We start from the raw sequence: 26,616 nt of genomic DNA on the forward strand, positions 1-26,616 counted from the left end.
CTGGTAATTTAGCCAAAACTTCAGTCATAACAGTAGCCATATCTTGTAATGTTATCTGTAATGGCCGCCCAGATGTACTAGGCGCCATAATATCACGCACCTCCCAGGCGGGAGATGCAGGTACTGACACGTGAGGCGAGTTAGTCGGCATAACTCTCCCCTCGCTGTTTGGTGAAATTTGTTCAATTTGTACAGATTGGCTTTTATTTAAAGTAGCATCAATACAGTTAGTACATAAATTTCTATTGGGCTCCACCTTGGCATTGGAACAAATGACACAGATATCTTCCTCTGAATCAGACATGTTTAACACACTAGCAATAAACTTGCAACTTGGTTACAATCTTATTTAACAAAAACGTACTGTGCCTCAAAGAGCACTAAACGATTAAATGACAGTTGAAATAATGAACTGAAAGACAGTTATAGCATCAATCCTTAAAAACAACACAACTTTTAGCCAAGGTTTGTTCCCATTAGTAAAGTAACAATAATTAAATTTGAAACATAAAAATTACAGAGCAACGTTTTTAATCACAGTCAATATATAAGTCTCACAGCTCTGCTGAGAGAATCTACCTCCCTCCAAAGAAGTTTGAAGACCCCTGAGATCTGTTAGAGATGAACCGGATCATGCAGGAAATACAAGAGTAACTGACTGGAATTTTTTGATGCGTAGCAAAGAGCGCCAAAAACGGCCCCTCCCCCTCACACACAGCAGTGAGAGAGAAACGAAACTGTCACAATTAAAACAAGCAACTGCCAAGTGGAAAAATAATGCCCAAATATTTATTCACTCAGTACCTCAGAAAATGCAAACGATTCTACATTCCAGCAAAAACGTTTAACATACGTTTGCCATAAGTCTTTTTTCTTTTTTTTTATAAATACCTATTAAAAGGTTTAATGTACTTTTAACAGAGTAATTCCGGTGAAATACCATCCCCAGAATACTGAAGTGTAGAGTATACATACATGTCATTATAACGGTATGGCAGGATTTTCTCATCAATTCCATTCAGAAAATAAAAACTGCTACATACCTCAATGCAGATTCATCTGCCCGCTGTCCCCTGATCTGAAGCTTTTACCTCCCTCAGATGGCCGAGAAACAGCAATATGATCTTAACTACTCCGGTTAAAATCATAGTAAAAACTCTGGTAGATTCTTCTTCAAACTCTGCCAGAGAGGCAATAACACGCTCCGGTGCTATTGTAAAATAACAAACTTTTGATTGAAGTTATAAAAACTAAGTATAATCACCATAGTCCTCTCACACATCCTATCTAGTTGCTGGGTGCAAGAGAATGACTGGGAGTGACGTAGAGGGGAGGAGCTATATGCAGCTCTGCTGGGTGAATCCTCTTGCATTTCCTGTTGGGGAGGAGTTATATCCCAGAAGTAATGATGACCCGTGGACTGATCACACATAACAGAAGAAAAGCAGGCACGGAGTAAAGGGTCAGCCAACCCCTTAATGCTAGACAAATGTAGAAAAGTTCACTCCAGCCTTGAAAATGAAGTAAAACAGACCTTTATTGCTTCATGGTCCAAAGTACAAAAACAAACAACGTTTCAGACCTATTACAGGTCCTTAGTGATGTGAGACATGCCCAAAATAACTTAAGATCAGGATATAACCAGCTCCCTAGACCTTCTGAGGGAAAAGAAGGTGCCACCCGGTCACCCATAATGGTCCCTTATCTTCAGCTGTAAATAAAGGACTTACCCTCCAGGGTCTCTGTTGTTGAGCAGACACAACACGTCCAGGTATATTTATATTTTCTCTTTCCTATGCATGCTTTCTTTGTTCAAGCATGTATTTCAGTTCAAGACTAACAGCTCTTACTCAGTGTGAGTATTCTGCCGGTGCTTCTCCCACCTCCTTATCCCAGAGTAAACCCAACAAATTGCCAATTTACACCCTTCATCTGGTCTAACACAAAACAACTTTATTGAGTACCAACTGCAATATATATATATCCAGATCTCCAGCAGGGGAACTCTTTACTAAGTATATGGAGTCCCACCCTGGTGCCTCAGTGTCTGGGAGATAATTCAAGTCCTGCTGATTCAATCATCCTCCAGACCCTCTGCGTCTGATACAGGTAGCCCTCGGTTTACGACGGTTCAATTTGCACCGTTTCAGAACAACGCCCTTTTTTTTGCTATTGAAAAGCATTGACTGCTATTGAAAGCATTAGCACATGCGGGGCTTCCTGTTGGGGGAGGAGCATGCACGCTTAGTTGCTCCACGTCGGCTGCTAGATCCAACGCAGCGTTGTATTCCTGATCCCCGCGCCTGTTTGCCCCGCGGCCCCTGGGGGATACCTCGGGCCTGTCTAGGGCACTTTTTGCAGCGTGCTGCAGAGGCGGAAGAAGCCCACTCTACACATCGTGTGCAGCAGACATATGTCTATGGAAATCCTTTCACCTGCTTGCAGTGGCGGAACAATCTCCTGAGTGAAGTGAGAGGGCAGTATTGGGAAGGACCGGGAATCTGCCACTGGTGACGACCGGTAAAGAGAAGGGTAAGGCAGGCACCTGGTTTGACGTGTGCCGCTGGTAGGTAGGAGGTCAGGAGTTCAGCGGGAGCTGGGCCCCGTCCTCTCTCCTCGCGGCTGAAGAAACAGAGTGCCCGACCACAAGGGTAATCATATCCTGATCTTTGCACCCCTTACCCTGCCATCATCAGGTACTTTTTTTTTTATATCAAGGATAAGCGTCTGTGAACTTACTGTATTATCTGGAGTACTATGTACGGTTAACCTGGGTTAACTAGAGAAATGGTCACGGCTTCGCATGTTCTTTAAAAAAAAAAAAAGGGCAGCCTAAAAGTTTAATTGCTGAAGGAGTACCGTGCAAGGACTCAGCTATTTGTTTATTAATTCTCCTGCCACCATAATCCAGAAGATACGGCTGTATGTGAAGTATGTTTAAGACTCCTGGTGGATAAAGGATAAATTCAGTATAAAATATCATATGAGGATCCCGTACTTCTTCCTTTGTGTGACTTTTTGTGCAGGACCCCAATACAGCAGTTGCAGATAAAGGGTTAAAATCTGCAAAAATTGTAATTGGGGACTTTATATTAATGTTATCATAAATGAAGAGCTAGTCCTATGACTTTAGCAGCAGTGAAAACGCTATCTTGGCCTCTTATGGATCCATAGTTGAAACGTGTATCTCTTTTACATGATAAGAAGAAGGAAAATATATGAGCAGTGAACAAGAAATAAAGGGGACTTGTTTTCCTAGCTGCAGTAGCCAAAAGAAAAACAACATATTTTGTGTTATAAGCCTGTATTTTATTTGATTTATTATAGGGTAAAGAGAAAAAGCAAAAGGTTGTTGGTTAGGCGACCTGGTGATAGTTGTAAAAACTGTATATTTTATTGTGTAGATAGTATATTTCATGAATCTTTTTATATGCCATACAATTCTGGTGGTTTAAACTAAGGTGTTCACCTATCATACAGTGATTTGAAATACCATTACAGATAAGCTTATTTGACCTACCAGGCTCTTTTTCCCCTCACTTTCACTATTATCACACTTCACTTTTTCTATCATATTGTTTAATCACTTAAAGAAGAGAAAGAAAAGGAAAACATATTTAAGGGTTTGTTTTTTTTTTCTCTCCCACGTGGACTGGTTTCCACTTTGTTTAACTCTCACGCCATTTTATGGATAGATTTCTCACACAGGCGAACACTATTTCGCCCACAATGCCTGCCAAGGTCAAAGAAAGAAAAAACAAGGTTAATGATTCTAGTAATGATATAAGTCTTGATCACTCAGCTGTAAGAATGGATTCTCAGGTTTTATTTTCACAGATAGCTGAGTTGTTTACACCCCAGTTTGAGCTTATTAAAAGAGAATTGACCAGTATTTCCTCTGACGTGATAACCCTCACAGATGAAGTAAGGCAATTTGCCGCTAGGATCTCTGAAGTTGAGAACAGGGTTTCCGATTTAGAGGACCTGGTTAATTCTCAAGAAACTATCTCGCAGAAGCAAGAAACAAAAATTAATAACCTTCAATCTCGCCTGGAAGAATTAGAAGATCATTCCAGGAGGAATAATATAAGAATAATAGGCCTCCCAGAAACCCCAGAATATGAGGACCTAATTAAATTCACGTCAGTTTTGCTTCCCCAAATCTTAGGGGTCCCGGCCTCACAGATACCTTTAGAAGTGGAAAGAGCCCACAGGTTAGGGACCAACAGAAATGCTCTAGATGGTGTAATTAGAAATAGGGCTTGCCTAGTGAAATATTTAAAATTCCAGGACAAAATTGAACTATTAAGGTTATTTAAGAAAAATGGTTCTCTTTTGGTGGAAAATCATAAAATATTACTGTTTCAAGACTTTTCGTCTGAAACGTCTGCCAAAAGGAAACTGATGGCTCCCCTTTGTACTCAGTTGATAAAGCAGAATTTGAAAGCAAGGTTGATTTACCCCGCAAAAATTGTCTTAGAAGAAAAGGGAAAGAGATACTTATTTGCTAACCCTAAAGAAGTAAAAGAGTTCATTGATACTAATGTAACCCTCTAGGGGGTACCGCCTCAGAAGCGGGTTGAAAGTTACTATATCTTTTTATTGTTATAAGGATGAATATTGTCTGCTTTGTAATTAATTTTTATTTTTTGGTATGTATGGGTGATGGGTCTTATTTTTTTATATTCAAATTTTTTTTTTTTTTTTTTTTCCTCTCCCCTTTCCCCCCTCTACTGCCTTTTAGTATAATCGGAATAGAACTTCGGGATGATGACTGATTTAAAGGTTGTGTCATGGAATGTTGGAGGAATATCTTCCCCAGCTAAACGAAAACTTATATTGAAACATCTAGCGAAAGATAAACCAGATATTGCGTTCTTGCAGGAGACGCATTTAAATGAGGTAGAAACTGCAAAACTCAAGTGTAAATGGGTAGGACAAGTTATTGGGGCCCCCTCCTTGAATAGGAAATGCGGAGTAGCAATTTTACTTAATAAAGACTTAAAATACTCTATTATCAAGGTACAAGCTGACCCTGATGCACGTTTTATAATTTTGGAGATTTTTGTTAATGAAGTTAAATTTATTCTGTGCAATCTGTACGGCCCTAACTTAATATCTCATAGATTCTGGAAAAAAATTGAACACACTTTGTTTCCGATGACTAATGAAAATATTATAATGGGCGGAGACTTTAATCTTACCCCCTGTCCTATATTGGATAGACTTTCAGGCAAAAACTTAAAATTTCATAATAGAGGTGCACGTCTCCTTAAAAAAATGTGTTATAATCTTAAATTATGCGATATTTGGAGGCTTAGGAATCCTGAGACTCAGAGATTCACATGTGAATCTAAGTCATTTAAATCTTTCTCTAGAATTGATTTATTTTTAATTTCTGAATCTTTATCCATACAAAAATTGAGGGTGGATATCAGCGACATTGTGATCTCAGACCACGCGGTTATATCATTCAGTCTTGTATCCTTAAATGTTAAAAAAAATAAGAGTGCCAGATTCTTTTTCCCCAGATATCTTGTGAGTAATATTAAATTTTCTACATGGTTGAAACAGAGTTGGAAGGACTTCTGTAGCTTTAATATTAATTATTTCAATAAAATCGAAGTTTTCTGGGAAACCGCAAAGGCGGTGCTACGGGGACAAATACAGGCCTATATGTGCAAGTTAAATAAAAAACAGCGAGCAGCTGAGATGCAATACTCCAACCAGGTTAAAAATACATATAGAAAGTATGTATATCAGCAATCAGCTAGAAATTGGAAAGCCTATTCTGAAGCCAAAAAAGCTCTAGATATTTTTCTTAAACAAAAATCTTTGGAACAAGAATCAAAGATTAGCTTATATTTTAGGGGTTTTCAGGGATGTTCTGCCAAATACCTAGCTCGCCTTACCAAATGTAGAAAGAAAAAGAACTATGTAGCAGCTCTGCAAGTAGGGGATTCTAGAGTTTGTGAAACAGAGGAGATTTGTAAGGGGTTTTTTGACTTCTATCAGTCTTTTTACACTGATATAACCAGTGATGCAGAGTGTCAAGATAATTTCTGGCTTGATTTGCAAACCCCAGAGATTCTGGAGGAGGAATCCGCCTTTCTAATTGCACCTATTTCCGACGAAGAAATTTTTGGAGTCATAGAGCAGCTTAAAACTAATAAAGCAGCTGGCCCAGATGGCTTGCCGGCAGAATTTTATAAGATCCTGGCCCCAGAATTGAAGCTGACCCTTGGCAAATTGTTTAATTCTTATTTTTGTTCCAATGATTCTATCTCTTTGTATTTTTCTGCGGCCAATATTTCCTTAATATTAAAAAAAGGTAAAAACCCAGAAGATCCTGCGTCTTACAGACCAATTTCTGTTTTAAACACAGATTATAAAATTCTATCTTCAATAGTTGCTAAGAGGTTGGCCATTGTACTGGAGAAAGTTATCCACACAGACCAGGTAGGTTTCATGTTAGCTAGGAACTCCACTAGACATATCCGCAATGTAGCTACATTTCTTGATTACCATTGGAACTTATATGGGGCGAATAAAGTTAATAATGACAATACTAAAGACATAGCAATCTTAACACTCGATGCCGAAAAGGCTTTTGATTCTATATCGTGGAAGCATTTATTTTTTACTTTAGTTAAATTTGGATTTCATGAACAATTTGTCTCTTTTATTAGGAAACTCTACAAATCTCCTATGTCCTTTTTACTGGTTAATGATATACTCTCAGAAAAGATTATTTTGAAAAGAGGTACGCGCCAAGGATGCCCGTTATCCCCGTTATTATTTAATATTGCTTTAGAACCTCTGGCGATTAAACTAAGGGAAAAGATGGATGGTATTTCCTTGGGTACACAAACCCTTAAATTATTACTCTATGCTGATGACCTTCTATTGTTTTTTGAGGATACAAGACAGTCTATTCCACTAGCTATGAGATACTTACAACAGTTTGGTGCCTTCTCCGGGTACAGGGTCAATCCACAAAAGAGTGAGCTTTTATGGGTCAAAAAGTCAGTGGGTAGTATTCAAGAAATTCCATTTAGGATAGTGGACTGTATTAAATATTTCGGTATTTTTTTTCATGCTAACCCAAAAAAATGGTATAGCGCGAATTTTACCCCCCTACTGGAGAAAATTCAGGCTGATTTAGAAAATTGGACGTCTTTCCCACTTTCATTGAAAGCTCGGGTTAACCTATTTAAAGCTATTATTTTTCCTAGATTGCTTTACCCTTTGCAAAATCTACCAATCTTTATACCTTCAAATGATATAAAGAAGATATATACATGTATTTCCAGATTTATCTGGGGGAATAAAAAAGCACGTATATCTCTTGATAAATTGATGTTGAAAAAGGAACTGGCAGGTTTTCCTTTACCCAATATTAAACTTTATAATTGGGCGGCTATGATTAAGATAGCATTTGACTGGATCTCTGAATCGAATATAGTATCCTCTTTTGATCTTGAAAGTTTTTATTGCAAACCTTTTATGTTAAAGGCTATATTGCATTGTCCGCTTAAAACACTACCGTCTAATATTAATAGTCTTAACACTATTAAAAATATAATAGTAGCGTGGAGAAAATGCTGTACCCTGCTTGGGATAGATCCAAATTTTTCAAAATGTTTGCCTATTTGTGGAAATCCTCAATTTTTGCCAGGATTGTATAATAAGGCTTTTCAAACGTGGAAAGATAAAAAGCTCTGCTTTCTAGCTCAGATTGTGACAGACAATGGACAAATGGCCTCTTTTCAAGAACTAGTTTCTCAATTTGGTATTTCTAATAAGACCTTTTTTGCATATCTGCAAATACGTCACTATATAGATGCGGCCGACTTTACTCTTCCTATCTCCCCCGCGTGGTCTGAGATTGATGTATGTTGTTCTAAATTTAAAGTGGGGGATGCCTCTCTCTCTTTAATATATGATATTATGATGTCCAAACAAGGTGCACTGGCTACGGGGAACATTATTAAGAAATGGATCTATATTTTCCCAGAATTGGATGAAAAAAATTTTTTTTCCAGTTTTTCAGCACTTAATCAATGTCTGGTTCCCACTGCCTGGAAAGAATCGCATATGAAAATATTTAATAATTTTTATATTTCTCCGTATAGAGCAAATAAAATGTTCCCATCTATAGTGTCAAATTGTCCTCGGTGTAGTCTTTCTGGGGCTGATCTCTGTCACATGATATGGTATTGTCCAAAAATTTCTCAAATGTGGCAAAAAATAGCATACTGGGTTTCCAGCTTTTACAACATGCAAATTCAATTTACATTAGAAAATATTTTTTTTCTATATAGTCAGGATGAGAGTTTGGGTGTATATCAAAATGTGGTCAATACGATTATACTATTAGTTAGACATTTAATTTTTAAATACTGGAAAGCTCATTCCGCACCAAAATTTGTAAGTTTGTTAAAAGAAATTCAGTCTCAGATCATATTTGAGTCATTCCAGTTAAACACTGTTTCCGACAGGAAAATAAAATCATTTATATACGCATGGCTCCCAATAATTAAATCCTACCCGACTAATCTACAAAAACAGATTCTGTCCCCCTTCTTGAGCACTAATGCCTTTATGGATTTTGTACTGCATAACTTTTTCCCAGCAGAGTGGGTCTCGCTTTATAGAGAAGGTTAGGTTACAGGAACTGGTGGAGGGGGAAGAGGGCTTCCCTTTTTTTTCCTTTTTTTTTTTTTTTTTTTCTTTCTTCTTTTTCTCTGTTTCTTTTTTTCTTTTTATTATTTATGAAAGTTTGGTCGTTTGAAGATAAAATTACGCAACAGCGTTAGCTTTAGTTATGAGGATACCCTAAATGTATGTACAAAATGCAAGTGTCGGGGCCACTAAGTTTCCATATACCTAAAGAAAGGTTTTTTTTTTGGTTTTTTTCTAGTTTTAAGTGAAGAAAGGTATGATTTAATGTTTTTGTATTATTATTATGTAATATGTTTACTTTACCGGTGGTCCTTGAGACCTTGTGAGATGTTCTAATATTGTCTCTGACTTCTTTCTTTTTGTATATACCTTAATTATACTTGCTGTGAAATTTCAAAAATAAAAAATTTAAAAAAAAAAAAGAAAGCATTAGCACATGCATACATTAAAATAGCTAGTAGGTGGAGCTGTCCGCTTGTGTTGCAGCAAACACATGCAAAGAAAAGCAAGCCAGACATGATCAATGGATCAGCTTTCAAAGGAACAAGATCTAGCAGCCACTTCCCTTAGCTGCAGACTCAATGCAGAGAACTGTTTGCAGAAAAAGGCAAGTAAAAAACGTTTTTGTTCATTAAACTTAGTTTGATGATGATACAGTCTGTTGTGTGATTATTTTGTTTTTGTTCATTAAACTTAGATTGATGATGATACAGTCTGTGTTTGTGTGATAATTTTATTAGGTGCGGCTTAGCAAATGTTTTTGTTTATTAAACTTAGATTGATGATGATACAATCTATATTATTAGGTTAATAATGCTGTTTCGCATTTAAAGTCTTCATTTCAAAGCTTTAAAAATAATGTATTAGGTGTTACTTATGACAATTTTGAGAGGGGCCTGGAACCTAACTCCCTCACTTCCCATTGACTTCCACTATAAACTGGGTTTCAATTTACAACCATTCCTTCTGGAACCTAACCCCGGCGTAAACTGAGGGCTACCTGTACATTGTTACAGAAACCTGTTTTTATTAACTAGTTGTAACATAAAACTCATTCTAAAATAAACAGCATGGTGGAGTGCCCACTTTGTCTAAAAAGCACTAATATTGGAGCAAACATACTGTCCTTAAGCTGAACAGTCCATGAATATAGTCTGTTTTATGGCTTTTTTATGACAATGACCAAGATATTTTTAATAGAGGTTCATATGGATAATGGTGTAAAACAACAAACTGAAATCTCCAGTTAGAACAAAATCATATTTTGGGGGATATTATATCCCAATCCAGAATGATTTAAAAATAACCCAAACCCTAAACTATGCATTAGCTTTTACAGATTTGGGAGGGTAGAAGTCACTTTCTCTGAAAACGGTTATGAAGTTTCAGGAGTAGAAACAAATGAGTCAAGGCAGACAGAGGAGGCATAGGTTCAGGAATCTGTGGAAGCCGTACATACATCTAAAGAAGTCATTCCAGAGCAGTAACAGTTTAAACAGAAGAACAAATGCAATTAGAGATGAAAAGAATCTAAAATGTCATTTCCTACAAGGATAACAAAAAAACCAACACCAAAAAGCAACTAGGCAAAAACATAATTTATGTAAGAACTTACCTGATAAATTCATTTCTTTCATATTAGCAAGAGTCCATGAGCTAGTGACGTATGGAATATACATTCCTACCAGGAGGGGCAAAGTTTCCCAAACCTCAAAATGCCTACAAATACACCCCTCACCACACCCACAAATCAGTTTAACGAATAGCCAAGAAGTGGGGTGATAAGAAAAAAAGTGCGAAAGCATATAAATAAGGAATTGGAATAATTGTGCTTTATACAAAAAAAATCATAACCACCACAAAAAAGGGGTGGGCCTCATGGACTCTTGCTAATATGAAAGAAATGAATTTATCAGGTAAGTTCTTACATAAATTATGTTTTCTTTCATGTAATTAGCAAGAGTCCATGAGCTAGTGACGTATGGGATAATAAATACCCAAGATGTGGAACTTCCACGCAAGAGTCACTAGAGAGGGAGGGATAAAATAAAGACAGCCAATTCCGCTGAAAAAATAATCCACACCCCAAAATAAAGTTTTAATCTTATAATGAAAAAAAAAAACTGAAATTATAAGCAGAAGAATCAAACTGAAACAGCTGCCTGAAGTACTTTTCTACCAAAAACTGCTTCAGAAGAAGAAAACACATCAAAATGGTATAATTTAGTAAAAGTATGCAAAGAAGACCAAGTGGCTGCTTTGCAAATCTGTTCAACCGAAGCTTCATTCCTAAACGGCCAGGAAGTAGAAACTGACCTAGTAGAATGAGCTGTAATCATGTAAGCATGATGAATCAAAGATTTTAACCAAGATGCCAAAGAAATGGCAGAGGCCTTCTGACCTTTCCTGGAACCGGAAAAGATAACAAATAGACTAGAAGTCTTTCGGAAATCTTTAGTAGCTTCAACATAATATTTCAAAGCTCTAACTACATCCAAAGAATGTAACGATCTTTCCTTAGAATTCTTAGGATTAGGACACAATGAAGGAACCACAATTTCTCTACTAATGTTAGAGTTCACAACTTTAGGTAAAAATGTAAATGAAGTCCGCAACACCGCCTTATCCTGATGAAAAATCAGAAAAGGAGATTCACAAGAAAGAGCAGATAACTCAGAAACTCTTCTAGCAGAAGAGATGGCCAAATGGAACAGAACTTTCCAAGAAAGTAATTTAATGTCCAGAGAATGCATAGGTTCAAACGGAGGAGCTTGTAAAGCCCCCAGAACCAAATTCAAACTCCAAGGAGGAGAGATTGACTTAATGACAGGTTTTATACGAACCAAAGCCTGTACAAAACAATGAATATCAGGAAGATTAGCAATCTTTCTGTGAAACAACACAGAAAGAGCAGAAATTTGTCCTTTCAAAGAACTTGCAGACAAACCTTTATCCAGACCATCCTGAAGAAATTGTAAAATTCTAGGAATTCTAAAAGAATGCCAGGAAAATTGATGAGAAGAGCACCAAGAAATGTAAGTCTTCCAGACTCGATAATATATCTTCCTAGACACAGATTTACGAGCCTGTAACATAGTATTAATTACGGAGTCAGAGAAACCTCTATGACTGAGAATCAAGCGTTCAATCTCCATACCTTCAAATTTAATGATTTGAGATCCTGATGGAAAAAAGGACCTTGAGATAGAAGGTCTGGTCTTAACGGAAGAGTCCAAGGTTGGCAAGTAGCCATCCGAACAAGATCCGCATACCAAAACCTGTGAGGCCATGCTGGAGCCACCAGCAGAACAAACGAACGCTCTTTTAGAATCTTGGAGATCACTCTTGGAAGAAGAACCAGAGGCGGAAAGATATAGGCAGGATGATACTTCCAAGGAAGTGACAATGCATCCACTGCCTCCGCCTGAGGATCCCTGGATCTGGACAGATACCTTGGAAGTTTCTTGTTTAGATGAGAGGCCATCAGATCTATTTCTGGAAGACCCCAGATTTGAACAATTTGAAGAAACACCTCTGGGTGAAGAGACCATTCGCCCGGATGTAACGTCTGGTGACTGAGATAATCCGCTTCCCAATTGTCTATAGCTGGGATGTGAACCGCAGAAATTAGACAGGAGCTGGATTGCGCCCAAGCAAGTATCCGAGATACTTCTTTCATAGCCAGAGGACTGTGTGTGTCCCCTTGATGATTGACGTATGCCACGGTTGTGACATTGTCCGTCTGAAAACAAATGAATGATTCTCTCTTCAGAAGAGGCCACGACTGAAGAGCTCTGAAAATCGCACGGAGTTCCAAAATGTTGATGGGTAATCTCACCTCCTGAGATTCCCAAACCCCCTGCGCTGTCAGAGACCCCCATACAGCTCCCCAACCTGTCAGACTCGCATCTGTTGAGATCACAGTCCAGGTTGGAAGAACAAAAGAAGCCCCTTGAACTAAACGATGGTGATCTGTCCACGTCAGAGAGTGTCGTACAATCGGTTTTAAAGATATTAACTGTGATATCTTTGTATAATCCCTGCACCACTGGTTCAGCATACAAAGCTGAAGAGGTCGCATGTGAAAACGAGCAAAGGGGATCGCGTCCGATGCAGCAGTCATACGACCTAGAATTTCCATGCATAAGGCTACCGAAGGGAATGATTGAGACTGAAGGTTTCGACAAGCTGAAACCAATTTCAGACGTCTCTTGTCCGTCAGAGACAAAGTCATGGACACTGAATCTATTTGGAAACCTAAAAAGGTTACCCTTGTCTGAGGAATCAATGAACTCTTTGGTAAATTGATCCTCCAACCATGTTCTTGAAGAAATGACGCAAGTCGATTCGTATGAAATTCTGCTAAATGTTAAGACTGAGCAAGTACCAAGATATCGTCCAAATAAGGAAATACCACAATACCCTGTTCTCTGATTACAGATAGCAGGGCACCGAGAACCTTTGAAAAAATCCTTGGAGCTGTTGCTAGGCCGAACGGCAGAGCCACAAACTGGTAATGCTTGTCTAGAAAAGAGAATCTCAGAAACTGATAGTGATCTGGATGAATCGGAATATGCAGATATGCATCCTGTAAATCTATTGTGGACATATAATGCCCTTGCTGAACAAAAGGCAGAATAGTCCTTATAGTTACCATTTTGAATGTTGGTATCCTTACATAACGATTCAATATTTTTAAATCCAGAACTGGTCTGAAGGAATTCTCCTTCTTTGGTACAATGAATAGATTGGAGTAAAACCCCAGACCCTGTTCCAGAACTGGAACTGGCACAATTACTCCAGCCAACTCTAGATCTGAAACACATTTCAGAAATGCTTGAGCCTTCACTGGGTTTATTGGAATGCGAGAAAGAAAAAATCTTCTTGCAGGAGGCCTTACCTTGAAACCTATTCTGTACCCTTGTGAAACAATGTTCTGAATCCAAAGACTGAATCGAATTGATCCAAATTTCTTTGAAAAATCGTAATCTGCCCCCTACCAGCTGTGCTGGAATGAGGGCCGCACCTTCATGTGGACTTGGGAGCTGGCTTTTGCTTTCTAAAAGGCTTGGATTTATTCCAGACTGGAGATGGTTTCCAAACTGAAACTGTTCCTTTAGGGGAAGGATCAGGCTTCTGTTCCTTATTCTGACGAAAGGAACGAAAACGATTATCAGCCCTATATTTACCTTTAGATTTTTTATCCTGAGGTAAAAAAGTTCCTTTCCCCCCCAGTAACAGTTGAAATAATAGAATCCAACTGGGAACCAAACAATTTATTACCTTGGAAAGAAAGGGAAAGCAAAGTTGACTTAGAAGACATATCTGCATTCCAAGTTTTAAGCCATAAAGCTCTTCTAGCTAAAATAGCTAAAGACATATACCTGACATCAACTCTAATGATATCAAAGATGGCATCACAAATAAAGTTATTAGCATGTTGAAGAAGTTTAACAATGCTATGAGTATTATGATCTGACACTTGTTGTGCCAAAGCCTCCAACCAAAAAGTGGAAGCTGCCGCAACATCAGCCAAAGAAATAGCAGGTCTAAGAAGATTACCTGAACATAAATAAGCTTTCCTTAGAAAGGAATCAATTTCCTATCTAAAGGATCCTTAAAGGAAGTACTATCTGCCGTAGGAATAGTAGTACGTTTAGCGAGAGTAGAGATAGCCCCATCAACTTTAGGGATTTTGTCCCAAAACTCTAATCTGTCAGATGGCACAGGATACAATTTCTTAAACCTTTTAGAAGGAGTAAAAGAATTACCCAGATTATTCCATTCCCTAGAAATTACTTCAGAAATAGCATCAGGGACAGGAAAAACTTCCGGAATAACTGTAGGAGGTTTAAAAAACGAATTTAAACGCTTAGTAGATTTAGTATCAAGAGGACTAGATTCCTCCATCTCTAATGCGATTAAAACTTCTTTAAGTAAAGAACGAATAAATTCCATTTTAAATAAATATGAAGATTTATCAGCGTCAATATCTGAGACAGAATCCTCTGAACCTGAAAAATCATCATCAGAAACAGACAAATCAGAATGATGATGTTCATTTAAAAATTCATCTGAAAAATGTGAAGTTTTAAAAGACCTTTTACGTTTACTGGAAGGAGGAATAACAGACATAGCCTTCCTAATATATTAAGAAACAAAATCTCTTATATTAACAGGAACATCCTGAGTATTAGATGTTGATGGAACAGCAACAGGTAATGGTATATTACTAATGGAAATACTATCTGCATTAGCAAGCTTATCATGACATTCATCACAAACTACAGCCGGAGGGACAGTTACCACGAGTTTACAGCAGATACACTTAACTTTGGTGGAACCAGCATCAGGCAGCGTTTTTCCAGAAGTAGCTTCTGATCCAGGGTCAATCTGAGACATCTTGCAATATGTAAGAGAAAAAACAACATATAAAGCAAAATCTATCAAATTCCTTAAAAGGCAGTTTCAGGAATGGGGAAAAAAAAAATGCCAATGAACAAGCCTCTAGCAACCAGAAGCAAATGAAAAATGAGACTTAAATAATGTGAGAAAAAGGTGGAGACAATAATGACGCCCACATTTTTTAGCGCCAAAAAAGCCGCCCACATTATTTGCGCCCAAATGCTTTTGGCGCCAAGAATGACGCCACATCTGGTGACGCCGACATTTTTGGCGCAAAACGTCAAAAAAATTACGCAAACACGAACAACTTCCGGCGGCAAGTATGACGCCGGAAATGACAAAGAAATTTTTTGCGCCAAAAAAGTCCGCGCCAAGAATGACGCAATAAAATGAAGCATTTTCAGCCCCCGCGAGCCTAACAGCCCACAGGGAAAAAAGTCAATTTTTAAGGTAAGAAAAAATGTTTTTATTCATATGCATTATCCCAAATAATGAAACTGACTGTCTGAAATAAGGAATATTGATCATCCTGAATCAAGGCAAATAAATGTTTAAAATATATTTAGAACTTTATATAAAAGTGACCAACCATAGCTTAGAGTGTCACAAAAAATAAGGCTTACTTACCCCAGGACACTCATCTACATGTAGTAGAAAGCCAAACCAGTACTAAAACGAGAATCAGTAGAGGTAATGGTATATAAGAGTATATCGTCGATCTGAAAAGGGAGGTAAGAGATGAATCTCTACGACCGATAACAGAGAACCTATGAAATAGATCCCGTAGAAGGAGACCATTGAATTCAAATAGGCAATACTCTCTTCACATCCCTCTGACATTCACTGCACACTGAGAGGAAAACCGGGCTCCAGCCTGCTGCGAAGCGCATATCAACGTAGAATCTAGCACAAACTTACTTCACCACCTCCACGGGAGGCAAAGTTTGTAAAAACTGATTTGTGGGTGTGGTGAGGGGTGTATTTGTAGGCATTTTGAGGTTTGGGAAACTTTGCCCCTCCTGGTAGGAATGTATATCCCATACGTCACTAGCTCATGGACTCTTGCTAATTACATGAAAGAAAACAGAATTTATGCTTACCTGATAAATTACTTTCTCCAACGGTGTGTCCGGTCCACGGCGTCATCCTTACTTGTGGGATATTCTCTTCCCCAACAGGAAATGGCAAAGAGCCCAGCAAAGCTGGTCACATGATCCCTCCTAGGCTCCGCCTTCCCCAGTCATTCGACCGACGTAAAGGAGGAATATGCATAGGAGAAATCATATGATACCGTGGTGACTGTAGTTAGAGAAAATAATTCATCAGACCTGATTAAAAAACCAGGGCGGGCCGTGGACCGGACACACCGTTGGAGAAAGTAATTTATCAGGTAAGCATAAATTCTGTTTTCTCCAACATAGGTGTGTCCGGTCCACGGCGTCATCCTTACTTGTGGGAACCAATACCAAAGCTTTAGGACACGGATGATGGGAGGGAGCAAATCAGGTCACCTAGATGGAAGGCACCACGGCTTGCAAAACCTTTCTCCCAAAAATAGCCTCAGAAGAAGCAAAAGTATCAAATTTGTAAAATTTGGTAAAAGTGTGCAGTGAAGACCAAGTCGCTGCCTTACATATCTGATCAACAAAAGCCTCGTTCTTGAAGGCCCATGTGGAAGCCACAGCCCTAGTGGAGTGAGCTGTGATTCTTTCAGGAGGCTGCCGTCCGGCAGTCTCATAAGCCAATCGGATGATGCTTTTAAGCCAAAAAGAGAGAGAGGTAGAAGTTGCTTTTTGACCTCTCCTTTTACCAGAATAAACAACAAACAAAGAAGATGTTTGTCTGAAATCCTTTGTAGCTTCTAAGTAGAATTTTAGAGCACGAACTACATCCAAATTGTGCAACAAACGTTCCTTCTTTGAAACTGGATTTGGACACAAAGAAGGCACGACTATCTCCTGGTTAATATTTTTGTTAGAAACAACTTTCGGAAGAAAACCAGGTTTAGTACGCAAAACCACCTTATCTGCATGGAACACCAGATATGGAGGAGAACACTGCAGAGCAGATAACTCTGAAACTCTTCTTGCAGAAGAAATTGCAACCAAAAACAAAACTTTCCAAGATAATAACTTGATATCAACGGAATGTAGGGGTTCAAACGGAACCCCCTGAAGAACTGAAAGAACTAAATTGAGACTCGAAGGAGGAGTCAAAGGTTTGTAAACAGGCTTGATTCTAACCAGAGCCTGAACAAAAGCTTGAACATCTGGCACAGCCGCCAGCTTTTTGTGAAGTAAAACAGATAAAGCAGAAATCTGTCCCTTCAAAGAACTTGCAGATAATCCTTTCTCCAAACCCTCTTGAAGAAAGGATAGAATCTTAGGAATTTTTATCTTGTTCCATGGGAATCCTTTAGATTCACACCAACAGATATATTTTTTCCATATTTTATGGTAGATTTTTCTAGTTACAGGCTTTCTAGCCTGAACAAGAGTATCAATGACAGAATCTGAGAACCCTCGCTTTGATAAAATCAAGCGTTCAATCTCCAAGCAGTCAGTTGGAGTGAGGCCAGATTCGGATGTTCGAACGGATCTTGAACAAGAAGGTCCTGTCTCAAAGGTAGCTTCCATGGTGGAGCCGATGACATATTCACCAGGTCTGCATACCAAGTCCTGCGTGGCCACGCAGGAGCTATCAAGATCACCGATACCCTCTCCTGTTTGATCCTGGCTACCAGCCTGGGAATGAGAGGAAACGGTGGGAACACATAAGCTAGGTTGAAGGTCCAAGGTGCTACTAGTGCATCTACTAGAGTCGCCTTGGGATCCCTGGATCTGGACCCGTAGCAAGGAACCTTGAAGTTCTGACGAGACGCCATCAGATCCATGTCTGGAATGCCCCACAATTGAATTACTTGGGCAAAGATTTCCGGATGGAGTTCCCACTCCCCCGGATGAAATGTCTGACGACTCAGAAAATCCGCTTCCCAATTTTCCACTCCTGGGATGTGGATTGCAGACAAGTGGCAGGAGTGATTCTCCGCCCATTGAATTATTTTGGTCACTTCTTCCATCGCCAGGGAACTCCTTGTTCCCCCCTGATGGTTGATATACGCAACAGTCGTCATGTTGTCTGATTGAAACCTTATGAATTTGGCCTTTGCTAGCTGAGGCCAAGCCTTGAGAGCATTGAATATCGCTCTCAGTTCCAGAATGTTTATCGGTAGAAGAGATTCTTCCCGAGACCAAAGACCCTGAGCTTTCAGGGGTTCCCAGACCGCGCCCCAGCCCACCAGACTGGCGTCGGTCGTGACAATGACCCACTCTGGTCTGCGGAAGCTCATCCCTTGTGACAGGTTGTCTAGGGTCAGCCACCAACGGAGTGAATCTCTGGTCCTCTGATCTACTTGTATCGTCGGAGACAAGTCTGTATAATCCCCATTCCACTGTCTGAGCATGCACAGTTGTAATGGTCTTAGATGAATTCGCGCAAAAGGAACTATGTCCATTGCCGCAACCATCAAACCTATTACTTCCATGCACTGCGCTATGGAAGGAAGAAGAACAGAATGAAGTACTTGACAAGAGCTTAGAAGTTTTGATTTTCTGGCCTCTGTCAGAAAAATCTTCATTTCTAAGGAGTCTATTATTGTTCCCAAGAAGGGAACTCTTGTTGACGGAGATAGAGAACTTTTTTCTACGTTCACTTTCCACCCGTGAGATCTGAGAAAGGCTAGGACAATGTCCGTATGAGCCTTTGCTTGTGGCAGAGACGACGCTTGAATCAGTATGTCGTCCAAGTAAGGTACTACTGCAATGCCCCTTGGTCTTAGCACCGCTAGAAGGGACCCTAGTACCTTTGTGAAAATTCTTGGGGCAGTGGCTAATCCGAATGGAAGTGCCACAAACTGGAAATGTTTGTCCAGAAATGCGAACCTTAGGAACCGATGATGTTCCTTGTGGATAGGAATATGTAGATACGCATCCTTTAAATCCACCGTGGTCATGAATTGACCTTCCTGGATGGTAGGATGAATTGTCCGAATTGTTTCCATTTTGAACGATGGAACCCTGAGAAATTTGTTTAGGATCTTGAGATCTAAGATTGGTCTGAATGTTCCCTCTTTTTTGGGAACTATGAACAGATTGGAGTAGAATCCCATCCCTTGTTCTCTTAATGGAACAGGGTGAATCACTCCCATTTTTAACAGGTCTTCTACACAATGTAAGAATGCCTGTTTTTTTATGTGGTCTGAAGACAATTGAGACCTGTGGAACCTTCCCCTTGGGGGTAGCTCCTTGAATTCCAGAAGATAACCTTGGGAGACTATTTCTAGCGCCCAAGGATCCAGAACATCTCTTGCCCAAGCCTGAGCGAAGAGAGAAAGTCTGCCCCCCACCAGATCCGGTCCCGGATCGGGGGCCAACATCTCATGCTGTCTTGGTAGCAGTGGCAGGTTTCTTGGCCTGCTTACCTTTGTTCCAGCCTTGCATTGGCCTCCAGGCTGGCTTGGTTTGAGAAGTATTACCCTCTTGCTTAGAGGATGTAGAACTTGAGGCTGGTCCGTTTCTGCGAAAGGGACGAAAATTAGGTTTATTCTTAGCCTTAAAAGACCTATCCTGAGGAAGGACGTGGCCCTTTCCCCCAGTGATATCTGAAATAATCTCTTTCAAGTCAGGGCCAAACAGCGTTTTCCCCTTGAAAGGTATGTTAAGCAATTTGTTCTTGGAGGACGCATCCGCTGACCAAGACTTTAGCCAAAGCGCTCTGCGCGCCACAATAGCAAACCCTGAATTTTTCGCCGCTAATCTAGCTAATTGCAAAGTGGCGTCTAAAGTAAAAGAGTTAGCCAATTTAAGAGCGTGAACTCTGTCCATAATCTCCTCATAAGAAGACTCTTTATCTAGCGACTTTTCTAGTTCATCGAACCAGAAACACGCTGCTGTGGTGACAGGAACAATGCATGAAATTGGTTGTAGAAGGTAACCTTGCTGAACAAACATCTTTTTAAGCAAACCTTCTAATTTTTTATCCATAGGATCTTTGAAAGCACAACTATCTTCTATAGGGATAGTAGTGCGTTTGTTTAGAGAAGAAACCGCCCCCTCGACCTTGGGGACTGTCTGCCATAAGTCCTTTCTGGGGTCGACCATAGGAAACAATTTCTTAAATATAGGGGGAGGGACAAAAAGGTATGCCGGGCCTTTCCCATTCTTTGTTTACAATGTCCGCCACCCGCTTGGGTATAGGAAAAGCTTCGGGGGGCACCGGGACCTCTAGGAATTTGTCCATCTTACATAATTTCTCTGGAATGACCAAATTGTCACAATCATCCAGAGTAGATAACACCTCCTTAAGCAGAGCGCGGAGATGTTCCAATTTAAATTTGAATGTAATAACATCAGGTTCAGCTTGTTGAGAAATTTTTCCTGAATCTGAAATTTCTCCCTCAGACAAAACCTCCCTGGCCCCTTCAGACTGGTGTAAGGGCATGTCAGAACCATTATCATCAGCGGCCTCATGCTCTTCAGTATCTAAAACAGAGCAGTCGCGCTTTCGCTGATAAGTGGGCATTTTGGCTAAAATGTTTTTAATAGAATTATCCATTACAGCCGTTAATTGTTGCATAGTAAGAAGTATTGGCGCACTAGATGTACTAGGGGCCTCCTGTGTGGGCAAGACTGGTGTAGACACAGGAGGGGATGATGCAGTACCATGCTTACTCCCCTCACTTGAGGAATCATCTTGGGCATCATTTTCTCTAAATTGTTTGTCACATACATAACATCTATTTAAATGAGAAGGAACCTTGGCTTCCTCACATACAGAACATAGTCTATCTGATAGTTCAGACATGTTAAACAGGCATAAACTTGATAACAAAGTACAAAAAACGTTTTAAAATAAAACCGTTACTGTCACTTTAAATTTTAAACTGAACACACTTTATTACTGAATATGCGAAAAAGTATGAAGGAATTGTTCAAAATTCACCAAAATTTCACAACAGTGTCTTAAAGCCTTAAAAGTATTGCACACCAAATTTGAAAGCTATAACTCTTAAAATAACGGAACCGGAGCCGTTTTTATATTTAACCCCTATACAGTCCCTGGTATCTGCTTTGCTGAGACCCAACCAAGCCCAGAGGGGAATACGATACCAAATGACGCCTTCAGTAAGCTTTTTCTGTGTATCTGAGCTCCTCACACATGCATCTGCATGCCTTGCTTCCCAAAAACAACTGCGCATTAGTGGCGCGAAAATGAGGCTCTGCCTATGATTAGAGAAGGCCCCCAGTGAAAAAGGTGTCCAATACAGTGCCTGCCGTTTTTTAAACATAATTCCCAAGATTAAAATAACTCCTCAAAGCTATAAACTATTAAAAATGCTTATAAAATAATCGTTTTAGCCCAGAAAAATGTCTACCAGTCTTAGAAGCCCTTGTGAAGCCCTTTATTCTTATTAATAAAATGGCTTACCGGATCCCATAGGGAAAATGACAGCTTCCAGCATTACCAAGTCTTGTTAGAAATGTGTCATACTTCAAGCAGCAAAGTCTGCACACTGTTTCCCCCAACTGAAGTTACTTCATCTCAACAGTCCTGTGTGGAAACAGCCATCGATTTTAGTAACGGTTGCTAAAATCATCTTCCTCTTACAAACAGAAATCTTCATCTATTTTCTGTTTCAGAGTAAATAGTACATACCAGCACTATTTTAAAATAACAAACTCTTGATTGAAGAATAAAACTACATTTAAACACCAAAAAACTCTTAACCATCTCCGTGGAGATGTTGCCTGTGCAACGGCAAAGAGAATGACTGGGGAAGGCGGAGCCTAGGAGGGATCATGTGACCAGCTTTGCTGGGCTCTTTGCCATTTCCTGTTGGGGAAGAGAATATCCCACAAGTAAGGATGACGCCGTGGACCGGACACACCTATGTTGGAGAAATGTATGTATTGGGTACTTGTAAAACGCAGCTAATCACCCGTAAGGGTCTCAAGGTGCTGCTCATTTTATCGACCTCGGAAGGATGAAAGGCTGAGTGTACCTGAGCGGGTTGCTACAGAGCTCAGCCACAGTGCCTTAGCATGCTGAGCTATCTGTCCGGCTAAACATGTGCAGTTATCAGAAGGAAGAGGTAAGAACAAGTGAAATGGGATACTGGAACTACTACTGTTCTATGGCTAGTTACCACCCTAGAAGCAGCCTCTTTTTGCTCAATATGTGCCTTTCACAGAGAAGAACTTTCCTGTAGCATATTAGTCTGATCCTGACTTCACAGTACAGTCCAGCCCCGAAATACCAGGCAATCCCTCTCTGAACGAGAGAAACAGCAAAACCCCAGACGTACGTTTCGGCCTATTGTGGGCCTCGTCAGTGAGGTGCAGCCATATCCCTCTAGTCACACTGAGCAACGGGTCCACGTCTGGATTCCCGCATCACACTTAGGGAGACTTCCCAAAGTGTCATAATTTGCATAAATAAAAAGAGAGAAGCGCTCAACCTGTGAACGAACAATAGCATAATAGCTTGTTCTATGGCTAGTTACCACCCTAGAAGCAGCCTCTTTTTCACCTCACTGACGAGGCCCACAATAGGCCGAAACGTACGTCTGGGGTTTTTCTGTTTCTCTCGTACAGAGAGGGATTGCCTGGTATTTCGGGGCTGGACTGTACTGTGAAGTCAGGATCAGACTGATATGCTTCAGGAAAGTTCTCTGTGAAAGGCACATGTTGAGCAAAAAGAGGCTGCTTCTAGGGTGGTAACTAGCCATAGAACAAGCTATTATGCTATTGTTCGTTCCCAGGTTGAGCGCTTCTCTCTTTTTATTTATAATAGACACATGCACGCTACTAAGAACCTAATCAGAATACAAAGGATTTATTCCTCAGAGGATATTAAGGAAACAAAGCAAATTAGATAGAAGTAAAGAGAAAAGTTCATTTAAATCATATGATCTTTTTGAATCATGAAAGTTTTCTTTTGACTTTAGTTTCCCTAATGTATCCATTTACCCCTTTGTGGTGGACTTGCAGCATCAATAGTGCTAAACTTACTGGTTTAATATAGCAATATCTTATAGGGACTGCAAACTGACTTATATTAGCAGAATAGTAGTGAAATAATCTGAATAAGCACAGAGTACAGTGGTCAGCATTAATAAGGCAGATGAGCAACACACGAATGGACCTTGTTCCCATCAATACCAGCTCAGTATTTAGTCTAGTGCTGGGGTAAGTGATGTGTATACTGTAGTGTCACACAGTAATGTTTATATCAGTACCAGCTCAGTATATAGTCTAGTGCTGGGGTAAGTGATGTGTATACTGTAGTGTCACACAGTAATGTTTATATCAGTACCAGCTCAGTATATAGTCTAGTGCTGGGGTAAGTGATGTGTATACTGTAGTGTCACACAGTAATGTTTATATCAGTACCAGCTCAGTATATAGTCTAGTGCTGGGGTAAGTGATGTGTATACTGTAGTGTCACACAGTAATGTTTATATCAGTACCAGCTCAGTATATAGTCTAGTGCTGGGGTAAGTGATGTGTATACTGTAGTGTCACACAGTAATGTTTATATCAGTACCAGCTCAGTATATAGTCTAGTGCTGGGGTAAGTGATGTGTATACTGTAGTGTCACACAGTAATGTTTATATCAGTACCAGCTCAGTATATAGTCTAGTGCTGGGGTAAGTGATGTGTATACTGTAGTGTCACACAGTAATGTTTATATCAGTACCAGCTCAGTATATAGTCTAGTGCTGGGGTAAGTGATGTGTATACTGTAGTGTCACACAGTAATGTTTATATCAGTACCAGCTCAGTATATAGTCTAGTGCTGGGGTAAGTGATGTGTATACTGTAGTGTCACACAGTAATGTTTATATCAGTACCAGCTTAGTATATAGTCTAGTGCTGGGGTAAGTGATGTGTATACTGTAGTGTCACACAGTAATCTTTATATCAGTACCAGCTCAGTATATAGTCTAGTGCTGGGGTAAGTGATGTGTATACTGTAGTGTCACACAGTAATGTTTATATCAGTACCAGCTCAGTATTTAGTCTAGTGCTGGGGTAAGTGATGTGTATACTGTAGTGCCACACAGTAATGTTTATATCAGTACCAGCTCAGTATATAGTCTAGTGCTGGGGTAAGTGATGTGTATACTGTAGTGTCACACAGTAATGTTTATATCAGTACCAGCTCAGTATTTAGTCTAGTGCTGGGGTAAGTGATGTGTATACTGTAGTGTCACACAGTAATGTTTATATCAGTACCAGCTCAGTATTTAGTCTAGTGCTGGGGTAAGTGATGTGTATACTGTAGTGTCACACAGTAATGTTTATATCAGTACCAGCTCAGTATATAGTCTAGTGCTGGGGTAAGTGATGTGTATACTGTAGTGTCACACAGTAATGTTTATATCAGTACCAGCTCAGTATTTAGTCTAGTGCTGGGGTAAGTGATGTGTATACTGTAGTGTCACACAGTAATGTTTATATCAGTACCAGCTCAGTATTTAGTCTAGTGCTGGGGTATGTGATGTGTATACTGTAGTGTCACACAGTAATGTTTATATCAGTACCAGCTCAGTATATAGTCTAGTGCTGGGGTAAGTGATGTGTATACTGTAGTGTCACACAGTAATGTTTATATCAGTACCAGCTCAGTATATAGTCTAGTGCTGGGGTAAGTGATGTGTATACTGTAGTGTCACACAGTAATGTTTATATCAGTACCAGCTCAGTATATAGTCTAGTGCTGGGGTAAGTGATGTGTATACTGTAGTGTCACACAGTAATGTTTATATCAGTACCAGCTCAGTATATAGTCTAGTGCTGGGGTAAGTGATGTGTATACTGTAGTGTCACACAGTAATGTTTATATCAGTACCAGCTCAGTATATAGTCTAGTGCTGGGGTAAGTGATGTGTATACTGTAGTGTCACACAGTAATGTTTATATCAGTACCAGCTCAGTATATAGTCTAGTGCTGGGGTAAGTGATGTGTATACTGTAGTGTCACACAGTAATGTTTATATCAGTACCAGCTCAGTATATAGTCTAGTGCTGGGGTAAGTGATGTGTATACTGTAGTGTCACACAGTAATGTTTATATCAGTACAAGCTTAGTATATAGTCTAGTGCTGGGGTATGTGATGTGTATACTGTAGTGTCACATTAGTGTGTGCTCTCACATTCCTTTTAAAACAGTTCGAGATAAGTTCCCTCTACCAGTGGGGAAAGTTGTGTTAGTAATTCAACCCTGCACCATGCACCAATAGTTACTTGTTCTGGGTACGATCCTGCGCTGCTTCACTTATGCCGTTGATTTGACTGTTTTAAAAATAAAAAATAAATTAAGAGCATGAGAAATGAGTGCAAGAACAAAAAACAAAAAAAAAAGGATTAACTAGATGAGAAAAATGTACGGGTACAACACAAAAACATAATTTATGCTTACCAGATAAATTCCTTTTCTTCCGGATAGGGAGTCCACAGCTTAATTCCTTACTGTTGGGAAATGCAACACCTGGCCACCAGGAGGAGGCAAAGACACCCCAGCCAAAGGCCTAAATATCCCTCCCACTTCTTCATTACCCCAGTCATTCTTTCGAGGGAACAAGGAAAAGTAGGAGAAATTTGTTTAAGCACTTTAGGTCCAGAATTGGGCGGAAAGTTCCCTCCTTCTTTTGGACCACAAAAAGGTTTGAACAAAACCCCAAACCTCTTTCTTCGATAGGCACCAGGACAACAACCCCCTAAGGAGGATAGATCCCAAAGCACCCTAGAAAGGCATCCCTCTTTTCTGGTCTGGTAGACAGATTCGAGAGAAGGAATCTGCCTCTTGGCGGATGAGATTTGAAGCCTATCTTGTATCCCTGAGCTACCTCCTCCAGGACCCACGGATCCTGTACGTCCTAAAACCAGGCATCTGAAAAAAAGAGACAGTCTGCCCCCTACATGAGCCGATCCCGGATCGGGGGCCGCCCCTTCATGCCGATTTGTTTTCGGCGGGCTTCTTATTCTGCTTGGATTTATTCCAGGACTAAGCCGGCTTCCAAGTACTCTTGGGTTGCTCTGGTTTGGAAGAGGATTGTTGTCCTTTTGATTTGCCAGAACGAAAAATTAGAAGAAGATTGTCATCCCTTAGACTTGTTCTTTTTATCTTGCAGTAGGAAGGCACCCTTGCCTCCGGTAACCATAGAAATAATGGAGTCCAGGCCTGGACCAAATAAAATCTTTCCCTTGAAGGAAAGAAAAAGGAGTCTGTACTTAGACGTCATATCCGCAGTCCAAGACTTCAACCAGAGCGCCCAGCGGGCTAGGAATGCAAAGCCAGAGGCCTTTGCATTTAGTCGAATAATTTGCAGGTTCGCATCACAGATAAAAGAATTTGCAATTCTCAGAGTTTTAATTCTGTCTTGAATATCCTCAAGGGGAGACTCCACCTCAATGAGTTCAGACAAAGAGTTGCACCAGTAGGTAGCTGCTCCGGCAACCGTG

General features: G+C 39.9%; 1 protein-coding gene across 3 annotated transcripts in view; it reads right to left on the reverse strand.

Annotated features, from left to right (window-relative positions):
• The window catches only part of UAP1 (UDP-N-acetylglucosamine pyrophosphorylase 1), a 231,064-nt gene that overhangs the window by 68,157 nt on the left and 136,291 nt on the right, over nt 1-26,616 (reverse strand). For all 3 annotated transcript variants that reach the window (XM_053696349.1, XM_053696348.1, XM_053696350.1), the window contains exon 8: nt 25,399-25,446. In XM_053696349.1, coding sequence (XP_053552324.1) covers nt 25,399-25,446 — 48 coding nt within the window. The remainder of the gene's footprint in view (nt 1-25,398; nt 25,447-26,616) is intronic.

Source organism: Bombina bombina, unplaced genomic scaffold (assembly GCF_027579735.1).
Source record: "Bombina bombina isolate aBomBom1 unplaced genomic scaffold, aBomBom1.pri scaffold_452, whole genome shotgun sequence".
NCBI lineage: Eukaryota > Metazoa > Chordata > Amphibia > Anura > Bombinatoridae > Bombina > Bombina bombina.